Source organism: Bremia lactucae, linkage group LG11 (assembly GCF_004359215.1).
Source record: "Bremia lactucae strain SF5 linkage group LG11, whole genome shotgun sequence".
NCBI classification, from domain to species: Eukaryota; Oomycota; class Peronosporomycetes; order Peronosporales; family Peronosporaceae; genus Bremia; species Bremia lactucae.
This window is the reverse complement of record NC_090620.1, coordinates 3,588,977-3,601,427: the sequence shown is the minus strand read 5'-3', so window position 1 is coordinate 3,601,427 and position 12,451 is coordinate 3,588,977. Positions and strand designations below refer to the sequence as shown.

At 48.0% G+C, this 12,451-nt stretch overlaps 1 protein-coding gene across 1 annotated transcript; it reads right to left on the bottom strand.

Moving 5' to 3' along the window:
- Window positions 1–1,332: 1,332 nt before the first annotated feature.
- On the bottom strand, window positions 1,333–1,830 carry CCR75_002656 (uncharacterized protein; the record flags this gene model as incomplete). The annotated part of the gene is made up of 1 exon (XM_067960753.1): window positions 1,333–1,830. The coding sequence occupies one exon, from the start codon at window positions 1,828–1,830 to the stop codon at window positions 1,333–1,335; it is 498 nt and encodes a 165-aa protein (XP_067817371.1).
- Between the last annotated feature and the right edge of the window lie 10,621 nt (window positions 1,831–12,451).

The following is a 12,451-nucleotide window of genomic DNA, read 5'->3' as shown; positions in this document are numbered from 1 at the left end:
AAAATATAAGTTGCATCGGTTGTCACGTGAGGCTGGACTTCCATGCCTCACGTGGGGTGATCCCTGTCCGTGTTGTGTAGACAACTCGAAGAGGGTAAAAGGGGATGTCTATTCCCTTTCTTCGCCCTGGGGAAGGGCTCGCATCTCTATTGAGATGCGTGTCGCGATTGACATTTTGCAATCGACTTACAGGCGCCAGGAGCGCGTGTTTCCCGATGGGCCTTCCGAACCATCGGATGGGTCTCGTCATACTGACGGACGAGGCCCTCAACGTCAGAAATCAGCTGGGAGGGAGGCTCTTAGCTGTCATGCAAAGGTGGAAAACCACGCCAGCGAACAAGATAACTCGTTCGCTGCCCTTTCACATCACGGTGGTTCTGGATACGTTCCACAAGGAAACGCTGACCACCGTGGGAATCCACCAATGCTTGTGGTGGAGGAGGGAAAATTAGATCCGAACCGTGTGTCGGATCTAATGTCGAGGATTGACAAACTCGATTACTTCCTCCATAATTTGGAGGAGGACTTGACCACGAGCGCGACAAGCGTCGCTCGTTGGAGCAGACGGTGCAGGCTCACCATATCGAGCGGTTGGAAGACCGTTCGAAGACTGCGTACTCCATGTTGGAGTACGAACGGAAGTATCATGCCGTTCGCGATGAGCTGTCGTCAGCTCATCGTAGTTTCAAGGATCTTCGGAACCGGCATGAGAAACTTCAGTCCCAACATGAGAATCTGGTTCGCGATCACAAGAATCTTTTGGGGATTCTATTCTTGAAAAGGGTGGTCAAATCCGTCCTCGGAAGAAGTCGCGTACTGATGGTACGGGCGGAGCCGACCAACGTAAAACGTAGGATGCGTTCGCATCCCACGTGGCAATTCTATTGTGTACGCATTGCCTCTGCGATGCAGTACACGGAAAGGACCAATAAACGTGGGTAGTAGTTTACTGCTACCCACATAGTGACTAATCGCTTAGGTAAGTTTACCGTAGAGAGTAGCACTAGATCATTAACATTAAATGAATGAACATTTGCTCTTCCATGTTTGTCNCTGAAAGCTGCTGGCATTAACTAAGTTCCGGAGGAGCCCTAGTTGTTGACCCAGGTTCAGCGAAACCTCTTCGGTCGCGTATGCAACACTGGCCAATCGCAATGTACTGGACATACCTGTCCGGCCTCCGGTCGCTACTATCATGTAACCATCAGCCGTGTGGCTTGAAGTCACCACCGCTCCGAATAGTAAGTGCTGTTGCCTCCGATCCAGCCTGAATCTCCAGCCAGGACAATTGCGCACCTAATACTTAGGGCCTAACGTAAGCCGCGCCCATCGTTACACCGCGCCAATAATGACGGCATTGGTGTTTTCCGAGTTGATGAACGAATTCACCGAGTCCAGCATTGATGCGGCTTGGTTGTTCCGTTTAAGCAACTCTTCTGCCCAATCTCTCTCCAAGCAAGTGGCCCTGGGCCACGCACTTTTCCCTTCCGCTTGCCAAGCGATATACCGTACACCGTAATGCAATCCATAGACACGACCCTCGTTATTTCGTAGCATAATAGGTATAACGTGTAGATTGGCAGAGGCCTTAAGCGTGTGCTTGGCTTCTCGATGATATTGCGCCATTGCGCGCAACACTTCTGCCCCCGCCCAGAAAGCTTGATGGACTTTGTTTTGAACGGACCTCTTGCGCTCCTGACCATAGTGCACAAGGACCGTGGCTGTTGCTGCTGCTGCACTCACTGGAACATCCTTGTCTGAATACAGTCTTTGCACTATATAAATCAGGTCAACTGCGCTGCATGCGACCTTATGGCGCAGATTGTTCATCATCAGTAAGTAAATACTGTTTTTGAGCGAGTTCACCTCTTTAACGATGGCGGCGGTCAGCTGCAGTTTGCCAGATTGTCGAACTCATTGCTAGAGGACGCGTAGCACGCCGTGTAAGCGCGTTTTCCGTTGGCGGGAACAGTTGTGAGCACGCCATCAAATGGCTGCAGAACCATTAGGAATTGTTGGAGCATCCCACCCCTCTTCTTTGACTGGGTAGCCGTCCTAGCTCAGGGATGGTCCCGCTTTTACTTGCCCGGTATGCTGGTCCCGATGCACGTGTTCGACATCCGGTCATGAGCGGCGCCGTCAGCTAACTCGTCGGCTCCCTCCTGCGTACTGCCTTGTTCCGCCACCAATGAGAAAGGAAACTCCGACCCGGAATCAGAGATTGGGATAGTTGTGAGGAGTACACATAGTCCAAAATTGTCTCATTCTCGTCTAGGTGACTTTTCCCCATGTCAGCATCCCCCTTGCCAGCTCAGCAGAGGGGTTTGTTGTGGCAGCAGAGGACTGATCGTGCGGCAAGGTTTCTTGGGCGTTGTTGCTTCCAATCGTCCGACTCCTTCTTCTAAGGATGTTCCGTGTCCATGCCCATGTTGACTGTTGAGGTGCGTCCTACCTCCGCATACGCAAACGCCGCTTTTTCCTGCAACTTTTTCATGTCCGCATCGCTTTTTAAGTCGAAGGCACGCAACCAAAGCGACTTTCATCCCTTTACAGTTGGAAGTCCCAGAAAGATGTGTCTTCCGGCTCTCATTGGGGTCAAACTAGGCTTTTGAGGCTGCAGCTCCTACCCGTGCTGCTTAAAATATGTGCTTTGCTCTCCTACCAGTCGCCGCCTTGCCGCTCGTTTGTTTGAGTTAAGCGTGTGCAGCCGTTGTACACCCATCCTCGGTGGCTTAAAGGCCTCGCGTGTCGGCTTCACTTTCTGTGATTTGTTCTGCATAACTAAAGCATATCCACTTCCCAACTCTTGCTTTGCAGTTGCTTGCTCCTCCCATCTGGGGAGGTGGTGACAGCATCATTCGCGATATAAGCCGTGGCAGCCCCAGCCTCAGTGTTCGTCGGGCTTCACGTGTTGGATATGGAAGCTTTCTAAAATTGCGCCTCACGTATCCGATACTGTCACTTTGATGAAGCTCGGAGCGTGCGGTAATTCCAGTGTCCGGTCAAGATAGGCGAGCAGTTCTTGGGCCTCCTATGCCGTGAGGTTCCGCAGGGTGTTGTCCATGCAAATCTCCGAAGGCTTTAAATCCACCTATCGGAGTTTAACCATGTTTGTTGCCAACGTGGTATTGTCGTGACGTCTCCGTCCCTCTCTAGCGACTCCAAATCTAGCATTGCTGAGTCGGGCTCTAGTAATTTGAAAGTCGGGAAAGCTTCTGCTGCTCGACTCCATTGGTCTTATGGCCGCCTCTATTGTGGTCTTACGTGAGGTGCCGTTCTGCTGCCCGTATGAGTCCCTGGTGGTGTTCGTATGTTCGTAGCAGCGGTATTGGCGTCTTTCTAATGTAGTCCACGTACAATATGTCCAGAGATGGTTGGTCTTGCACCTGATGATGCGAGGTTCATGCTCGCTGTTGCCTCGACTAGATGTACCTCCTGTCATTGTCCTGCTGCGTCTGGTGGTCGGTAGCGCTCACCAGCTACATCTGGTGACGCTTCTTGCTGGTTGTCGGAGTCCTCTGTCGCAAATCTTCGTGCTTGCTCCGTGTGAAATTGCAAAGTCGGCCAATGTATCTTACCACTAACGTATTAGCGCCCAAATTCGCCCCTGTTGTCATTTATAAACCTCTGGTCGACAATAAAGCTCTCGCTTTTTTTGAATTTTTAAGAGTCATCGTTTTCTCTTTTCGGTCGACTGCCTATTGTAGTGCATTGCGCACGGAAGATGAAATTCCTTGTTCCACGACAAAAAACGATGTCTCATAACTGCGCAAGACATCTCTAAGAACACAATTCACATACTCTTGTTGCTCAGCCGTCTCAGGATGTGCCGCTAGCAACAAATTGCCTAAGACCTGAAACAATTCAGCCTAGAAAGCGGAGGTGAAACGCGGATCACGGTCCTAATGTCTAAAGATTAAATCGATAAAGATCTTCGCGGTTGTCTCCGCCGAAACATGCGCGAAGACCAGGGCAAAATGCACCGTTTTACGATTTTGCAAATCGATTCACAAGGACTAGACGCCCGTATGTTTGTATTCATCAGGCGGACGATCAAGGATAAAATCCATGCTAACTAAACGCCAGGCTTCCGTAGCAATCGGTAGCGGTCGCAATGGCGGATGTGAGATCGGCGCAAGCTTCACTCGCTGGCAAGTCTCACAAGAGCGTACCAACTTTTGCCGGTACTTATATACTTGCGGCTAGTAAACACGCAAGATATGACCGCGAACGCCTTTTCGCGACCCAAGTGGCCATTAGTTGGTCGTCGAATTCGTGATAACAAGCTCGAGGGTCATCATTAGGAGGAATGACAACACGCAGAGAACCGAAGACGTCCATCGTGTACGCCCGCAGCGGACCATCAAGCGCGTAGCGCTTGACGATTTCGAGTAAATCTTAAGTAGGATGTCGAAGATGCTTTATCAGTACCGCGCGAAATGAAGGGAGTCTTCTTTGACTCACCTATACTAAAAGATGTCTATCTTAAAGATTTCGGGACGGCAGGTATGCGTCATCCCAGGTACAAAGATCAGTTCCTGTTGTAACCTCAATAGTTGTGCCTGTTGAGCCTTGCTGCATAAGCAAGGCTACCTGGAAATAGACTGACGAATCCTTAGGAGGTTGGTGTAATTAGGGTTTGGCCCCTATGAGGTGTCGCTCGCGTAAGACTTGGCGCTCTGAGTCTGGGGGGGATCGGCAGTACAGGACTCAAAACAATCGTATTAAATCATAAATCAATACGGCATCCACAAATGTCGTCGTCATCAGCATTTTCTGGCTGAAGACCCATGTCACGCCGAGGATCGTAATCTGGTTGATGATATAACACGTCAGAAAGTACGTTATTCTTGCCAGACTTTTAATTCACGACGTAGTTGTATTCGGCGAAGAGCGACAGCCAACGAGCCATAGCTAGGACACGAGAGGAGACCTTTGACGGTGGTGCAATGAGGCATGATCTATATAGAACGAAAACGTTTTCTCGCCAATTATATATATATCCTGAACTAATTTTACGCGCAACGCATTATCAAAAGTTCTTTATCATGGACGGTATAATCGTTTCAGCAGGTTACACCTGTCGTGTCTGAAAGCTCACGACTCGCTCCCGACCCTCGTCATCGAATTGCATAAGAGCAAATCTTATCGCAAAATTACTTGCGTCACACAATTAGCGTATACGTTCAAGCAAAACAATCGGAACATGACATAAAAAGGTTTTGTGCCATTAGCGCGTTGGTTCAGACAAGATCTTCGTCACGGAGTCAAAAGCCCTTGATGTTCTGCGTTCCACAATCAGATGGCGTCCTTCTTGCAAAAGTCGACAATGGTTGAGTTAGCTCAATGTAGTTTTATATGTATATCGCCAGGCACACCCACTGTCATACTTCAGTTGGGTTCCTAGGTGTCGACCAGGAACATGTCAAAGAGACCTTTCCAGGATCAGCGCGGGAGCATAGAAGACAATTTCTTCAAGTTGGCAAACAATTTATTCTCTCGCATCAATTGAAATACACGCTTTAAATGTCAAAGGTACTGCTTCGTTGCGCTGAGCTGATGCTTAGCGCGGCTGTGAACAAATATGTCATCGAACTAGCTGGGTGCGACATCGCGAAGCGTGGGCGGAGTACTTGCGTCGCCATCCGATTAAACGTAGCTGGAGCGTTCTAAAGCCTTTGTGGTATGACTAGCCACTCCCAAAGCATCCCGCTTGGGATGCTTACCGCAAAGAACGGAATGACACTGTTTCTCGTTAGAATGTGATAGATACCATCTGTCAGGTCTATAGGGCTGTAGATCTCGCTCCCGGATATGGTATCTTGTACCATCTCTTTTTGGTGAATTGGCGTTTAAGCCGGATTTGTGACGTCAGTTGTAAAGCGTGCATAACTCGCCACCCACCGGTTGCTTTCTTTACACCGAAAGTTGAACTTGAATGTGAAGAGATACTCTCGCGAACATGGCCAGCCTTACGGCGGCTCGCGTAAATTCATTAAATGCGATGACTTTTCTTTAATCGGTAACGGCCACTGCCGCATCGCGCATAATCGAACAAGGCACGAGATTAATCTCGTGCCGCACACCACGATCCGCTGGAAGCGCAGCAGGGATTTCTCTGTACAAATATCGGAATGCTCCCGCGCGAGATTGTAAATAGGGTTGCTTGAATCACGAAGGACATCCCAGGACCGCATCGCGAAGGGTTCTTCTCGCACTAGTTTAGGCTCAGTGCTCTTTGGGTGGCTTTCCAAACTTGTCCACCGGCAGTTTCGACACCTAAAATTGCGCACACTTGCTCAATATCACCGACCTTGAGGTCGTGAAGGGGTCTTTTCACGATAAGGTCAAAATAGATGTGAGTTTTTCAGCCTTGCACGGAAGTGTCGCTACCGCAATGTAGCGGCCACGGTGTGGAGGCCCATCCATATATTTATGCGCAAAAGGATTCCGTCACCACCCCGAATCGTCTTTAATAGTGAAAAAACGAGACAATTGTCGTCTCGGAAAGCGGCGTGCTCTTTCTTGCGTGTGCGTTTGCGTGTCGAGCCCCTGGTCGACACTGGCACTTCGCTATCGCAGGGACATGATGTACCCCCCTCTAGACGTGGGAGCATAGTCTCCAGCACATGATTCACAGGCGGACCTAGGGGCCGCTCAGTCTCGTCAAAGAGAAGCGGGAGCGCTTGACGTTGGCCGCCTCGGTGTTGATCGAAAGCCGCTGCTTGAACAATGTAGTTGCTTGAGGAAACCTCTGCTCGACCGCCTCAAAATTTATTGAAAGCCTCTGCTCAGCCGATGAAGGTATATGCGAAACCCCCTGTTCGACCTCTCGAACTGTGATGGTAGACAGGGAGAGGGTCAAACAGAAGACACGAAATAAGTTGCTAGAGGCACCAGAGTGGTTGAATTACTCCAGCAACGAAGATACTGATGATGATCAGTCCCGACTCGTTGCGCATAATGGTGGCATTGAATTGAGTATGAGTGAAACCTTAAATCTCCGAAGTTAACTTCGCACTTTGGGGCGAGGGGCCCGAGCTACCACCGGTACCGGGGCTCGGGGGCTTTATATTTGCCAGTACGGCGCCCTGTGCCTTCTGAATCTGCTCGTTTTTGGCGGATCCATCGACAACACGGCATCTCTTTGTGTATTGCTATGTCCATAGTAACAGGCGCGTGCACGCGGGAAACGGCCGCCTGTCTTACCGCGTCAAAAACACTTCATCGCGTTTTGACTGCGAATGTCGCGGTGTAAAGAGTTGCCGCGACTACGAAAGATCTCGATTGCGTCGAGCCCCATTGGCTCTGACCAAACATCTGGGCAGGTAGCGATGCTGCATGTAAATATGACGACACGACAACGCAATCATCCCGAAGTACGAGGGCAAAAGAGGGAATTTGGCGCAGCACGCGTGAGGCAGTAACGTGTCATGCCCTGCTGTATATCGAAGACAAAGACATCGGCGAAGCCATGTCGATCAGCTGTGTGATAATGCACGAAGCAAGGTGTCGTGTATTCTGAACGTAATCACGCATCGACAGTTTGTCCTGTTTTGATGACATGAAGTCTGCACGCTAGCGAGACTCGTCTTCGGAAGCTTGAATGACAATCATGGATGGCGTCTAGCGTGGGAAAAGTGAACTCATTTAAGACGAGTTTCCCTAGAGCTCATTCATTTGCCTTGCCTGGCAGTCGAGATAGCATAGAGCTGACTTTGGACGTCTGAGCGTCAATTAATCTTGACGCTACTGCAATGTCAATCTCGCGAAAAACATCTATTTAGAATGAGCCGATCCGGACCATCATCGGAGTACGTCGACGTCTCCATCTTGAATAGCGTTGTGCTGCGAAGTGCGGGAGGGAGTCGATAATCGCCAATTCATTTCGGCGAGCTCGCGCACCATGAAGTCTTAAATAGCGGCACGCTGTCAATCGGGCGTCGCTGTGCTCAGAAGAAACGCACGACGATCACTCCAGACACCGCCGCGAGGTGGTGTAGTGCTCGCTACTCCACCGCGGTGAGTTGATGAAAGTCTCCATGCTCTAGCGAGGCCGCTGAAGTCACCGAATCTTCGTACGTGCTAATCTTTAATATGTTCATTGGAAGGACTACAAAGTGCCACAGGATGTGAGCCCATTACCCTTTTAGACTATGAAGTGTTGAGGAAGCGCTCTGTCAATAAGGGAAATTCAACTCTGTTAAGATATTTTTTTCAAATTGAAATTCGTACAAAGTACGAAATTATTCCCTTGCTCTTAGATACCACTCTGATATGAGTCGACTAGTCATTCGCTAATAATATCGGTTTCGGCACCGCAGTGAAAAAAATACCAATAATAATAACTCGCAGTATTCGCTAATTGGATACTGCAGTATACCTACTTGGGTAATTATTTATTAAGCTTAAAAACACTATGTAATAGGTTGCCCCATAACAAGTAGCTTCACAACGCGACTACACTGTGGATATGAATGCACGATAAATGCTGTCAATTATAACTTAAACTTTTGCAGCTTATAGGATGCACCTTAAATGAGTTACTTAAAACCAGATTTCTATAAAACCCAGCCTACAATACACGATTCGGCGGATTGTAAATTCGATATCGCTGCGATTTGGTCAGTGTTTGGAGCTAGCGCAAGTATAGCTTCATGATAAATCGATATTGAACCGTCAACGCTTTGGTCGTCGCAAATCGGATTATTTAAAGAAAATAGATCAGAATATTATAATGGGGTTACACGTAAGCTTGTGGACAGTTGAAGTTGTGTAGTATACACTGGGGTTGATGATGGTGTGCCCTCACAATTGAAATCGGTTATTCAAATCAATTTATAGGGTTGTCACGTCAGAACCCTTAGGTGCGCACGCGACCCCAGGCTAACCGGAGGCCTTCACAGCGGTCACCAAGTCAGACGATGACACGACTCGTACCATCACATCCAATTGGAGTAGGAGATGACCAGCTCCATATAGTAGACGCATGAGCGTCTACCGAAACATTTTTTATCACTAGCAGCTACACTGAGTCGCGAAGCTGCCAGCTTTGCGGCCCCGCAGGCTACGCGCACGAGCTTCGATACCATGCGCAATTAAAAGTTGGAATTGGAATAAAGCCAAAAAGTGCTGTTTTACAGAGAGACACATTAGTACTCTCTGTCACACTACATCAATCACTAGTGATTATTGGTTAAGGGGAGGGGGGATGTAACGGGGTGCCCCGTTACATAAATTTTATTTTCTATAAGAAGAATGATAAATATTTTGGCCTATCAAAGGAAATAAACAAAGATTACAAACTTTAGAACTCAATTATTTTTGACTTAATAGTTGCAGTATTACCAAATTTGGTAATATTAAGGCGACAAGACTTTAGTTTTGTTGATTAATTGATTTAGTTTAACTAACCCCGCCAATCGTTGCAATACACGAGTAGGCGGTGCGAAAGAAGGCGCTATACATACTTAGTTACTATATATTTTTTATTAGAGCCAGTAGATAGAAGATCGCTACGGAGGAATTTAGTATATTAATACAGTTTAACATTTTCTTTATACTGAAGCCTTAGTATCGACATCTAGTAGCTAAGACTTCTTAGCTACTTATACCTCCCTCTGCACGTCAACGTACGTGAAGTATTCGAGGCACCTCACGTCATTGTTAACATTGCACGATGACAAGTACTGTTGTTAGTACAAGCGAAAGGTGCCCCCGTAGCAGTTTCGGCTCTTTAGGATCATGCACAATTATCGTAGTGCCACGCACGCGGCTACGACACATAGCCGGCTCTTAAGGGATCTCTTATATTCTTTTGCAATGCTAGAATTTCCATATTAAGCCAGAGCGATGAACGTATTTACGCTTATGCGCCTAAGTTTAGTCATCGCGTCACATCTACTACCAATTTCGCCATGACGTAGCTCAAATTATCGACCCTAAGCGCCACTATAGGGTAGAACAAGGTTGATGACAATAAGTAAGTAAGCTTTTGACTCAACGAGATACATGACATATGTTTAAGACTTGATCGCCTTGTCGGCGACGACTCGTAGGTTGTTTCGACTCGGGAAATTCGCTCGTATTGTATTTGCGTAACGAACAGTTGCATCTTTAAGACATATATATCAGCCAGCTTTCGATTTCATACATTGAGGAGCTCGAGATAAAAATCAAGTGACTTAAGTGTTAACTTAAGAGATATCATTTCCCCAGTCACTAAAAAAAATTCTCATTTACCCCTCAGTTTGAGATAACTGCGTCAACTGCAGCTTTATAGCAGGCGAGTGGTCGTAATGAAAAAGGAGCACCTGAGCTTCTATATTTCAGTTTTGGATCAAGAACAGGTATGATCAGATCAGATAATTTAATGTAGTCTTATGGAAAGTAGTAACGATGCGAAGCGACTGCCAAGTTTTGCACGGTGAGGGGAAAGGTAACTCTAACTGCGTGGTAGTTGCTGAAAGGTGAGGCGCTTTGTGTTACGTGTCAACTTTTGCTAGTAAAGCCTCAATATTCGCGAGCCTACACTGATACAGTGAATGTAAAGGTGCTGCCAAATACTTACGTATACGACGTGCAGGGGAATGATTTGAAGTTTCTAAAAAATGTTAGCACGTGCCTCTCTTCTAAGATGCGCGAAGGGATTGACAAGTTGCATTTTCTTTACGAGCGCGCAAAGCGCTGTATTTCCGGTCCTTGTGGATCAAAAGATGGGTCTTGTCATGGTGTTGCGAGTGCACGTGGTGATTCACCACGTGAATACGACCCCTCTTTAGAGGTCGACAACGAGTGCGAGTCGGACGAAGTGGCCGACTCGGGAAGGATGGAACAGTCGCCTGATACCCGTCAGGCGGCTGATTATGAGCCTTCGAATGAGAGGGCTCATTCTGATAGACGTGTGAACAGTCTATTTGGTTCCGACGATGAGGATGATACCTCATCGCCCGTATGATCTTTCGTACGGTCTCCCGTACGGTCACCTGCACATGTCTCTGTGCAAGGTGACGACGGTGGCGTAAGCCATCGTAATAAAAGTCCTCGTGGTACCCCTACTTCAGCGGGTACCACTCAGGGGAGTGATGACAGTAAAATGTCTAATCTCGCCCCTGAAAAGAAGCCGTGGCTTTTGCCAGAAAGGCTCATTAATAGCTTGTCTGGAGAAACTACTCCTCACAATAAATATCCTTTATTTATTGCGACAAAGCTACATGGCCTTGATCCCAGCGCGAAGAACTTTCGCGCTGAGGAAGATTTCTATCTCGATGCTTTTCTAAAGCATCGATGGTTTAGTGGCAATAATAAGCGAGATAAAGTCTCGCTTATGCAAGCTTGGAGTGCGTTCATTCGCAATGTTAAAGACATTGGACGCGAAGCTTGGCTTCAAAAACTTAACGCGAATCGCGTTAAATTTGAGAAAAGAACTCCAACCGGTGCAAAGTATAAATTGCATCGGTTGTCACGTGAGGCTGGACTTCCATGCCTCACGTGGGGTGATCCCTGTCCGTGTTGTGTAGACAACTCGAAGAGGGTAAAAGGGGATGTCTATTCCCTTTCTTCGCCCTGGGGAAGGGCTCGCATCTCTATTGAGATGCGTGACGCGATTGACGTTTTGCAATCGATTTACATGCGCCAAGGGCGCGTGTTTTCCGATGGGCCTTCTGAACCATCGGGTGGGTCTCGTCATACTGACGGACGAGGCCCTCAACGTCAACAATCAGCTGGGAACGAGGTTCCCAGCTGTCATGCGAAGGTGGATAACCTCGCCAGCGAACAAGATAACTCGTTCGCTGCCCCTTCACATCACGGTGGTTCTGGATGCGTTCCACAAGGAAACGTTGACCACCGTGGGAGTCCACCAAAGGTTGTGGTGGGGAAGGGAAAATTGGATTTGAACCGTATGTCGGATCTAATGTCGAAGATCGACAAAATGGATCACTTCCTCCATGATTTGGAGGAGGGTCTTGAACACGAGCGCGGTAAGCGTCGCTCGTTGGAACAGATGGTGCAGAATCACCATATCGAGCGGTTGGAAGACCGTTCGAAGGGTGCGTACTCCTTGTTGGAGTACGAGCGGAACTATCATGCTGTTCGCGATGAGCTGTCGTCAGCTCATCGTAGTTTCGAGGATCTTCGGAACAAGCATGAGAAACTTCAGGTTCAACATGAGAACCTGGGTCGCGATCACAAGAATCTTTTGGGGTTCTTGAAAAGGGTGGTCAAATCCGTCCTCGGAAGAAGCCGCGTACTGATGATACGGGCGGAACCGACCAACGTAAAACGTAGGATGCGTTCGCATCCTACGTGGCAATTCTATTGTGTACGCATTGCCTCTGCGATGCAGTACACGGAAAGGACCAATGAACTTGGGTAGTAGTTTACTGCTACCCACATTAGTGACTAATCGCTTAGGTAAGTTTACCGTAGAGAGTAGCACTAGATCATTAAT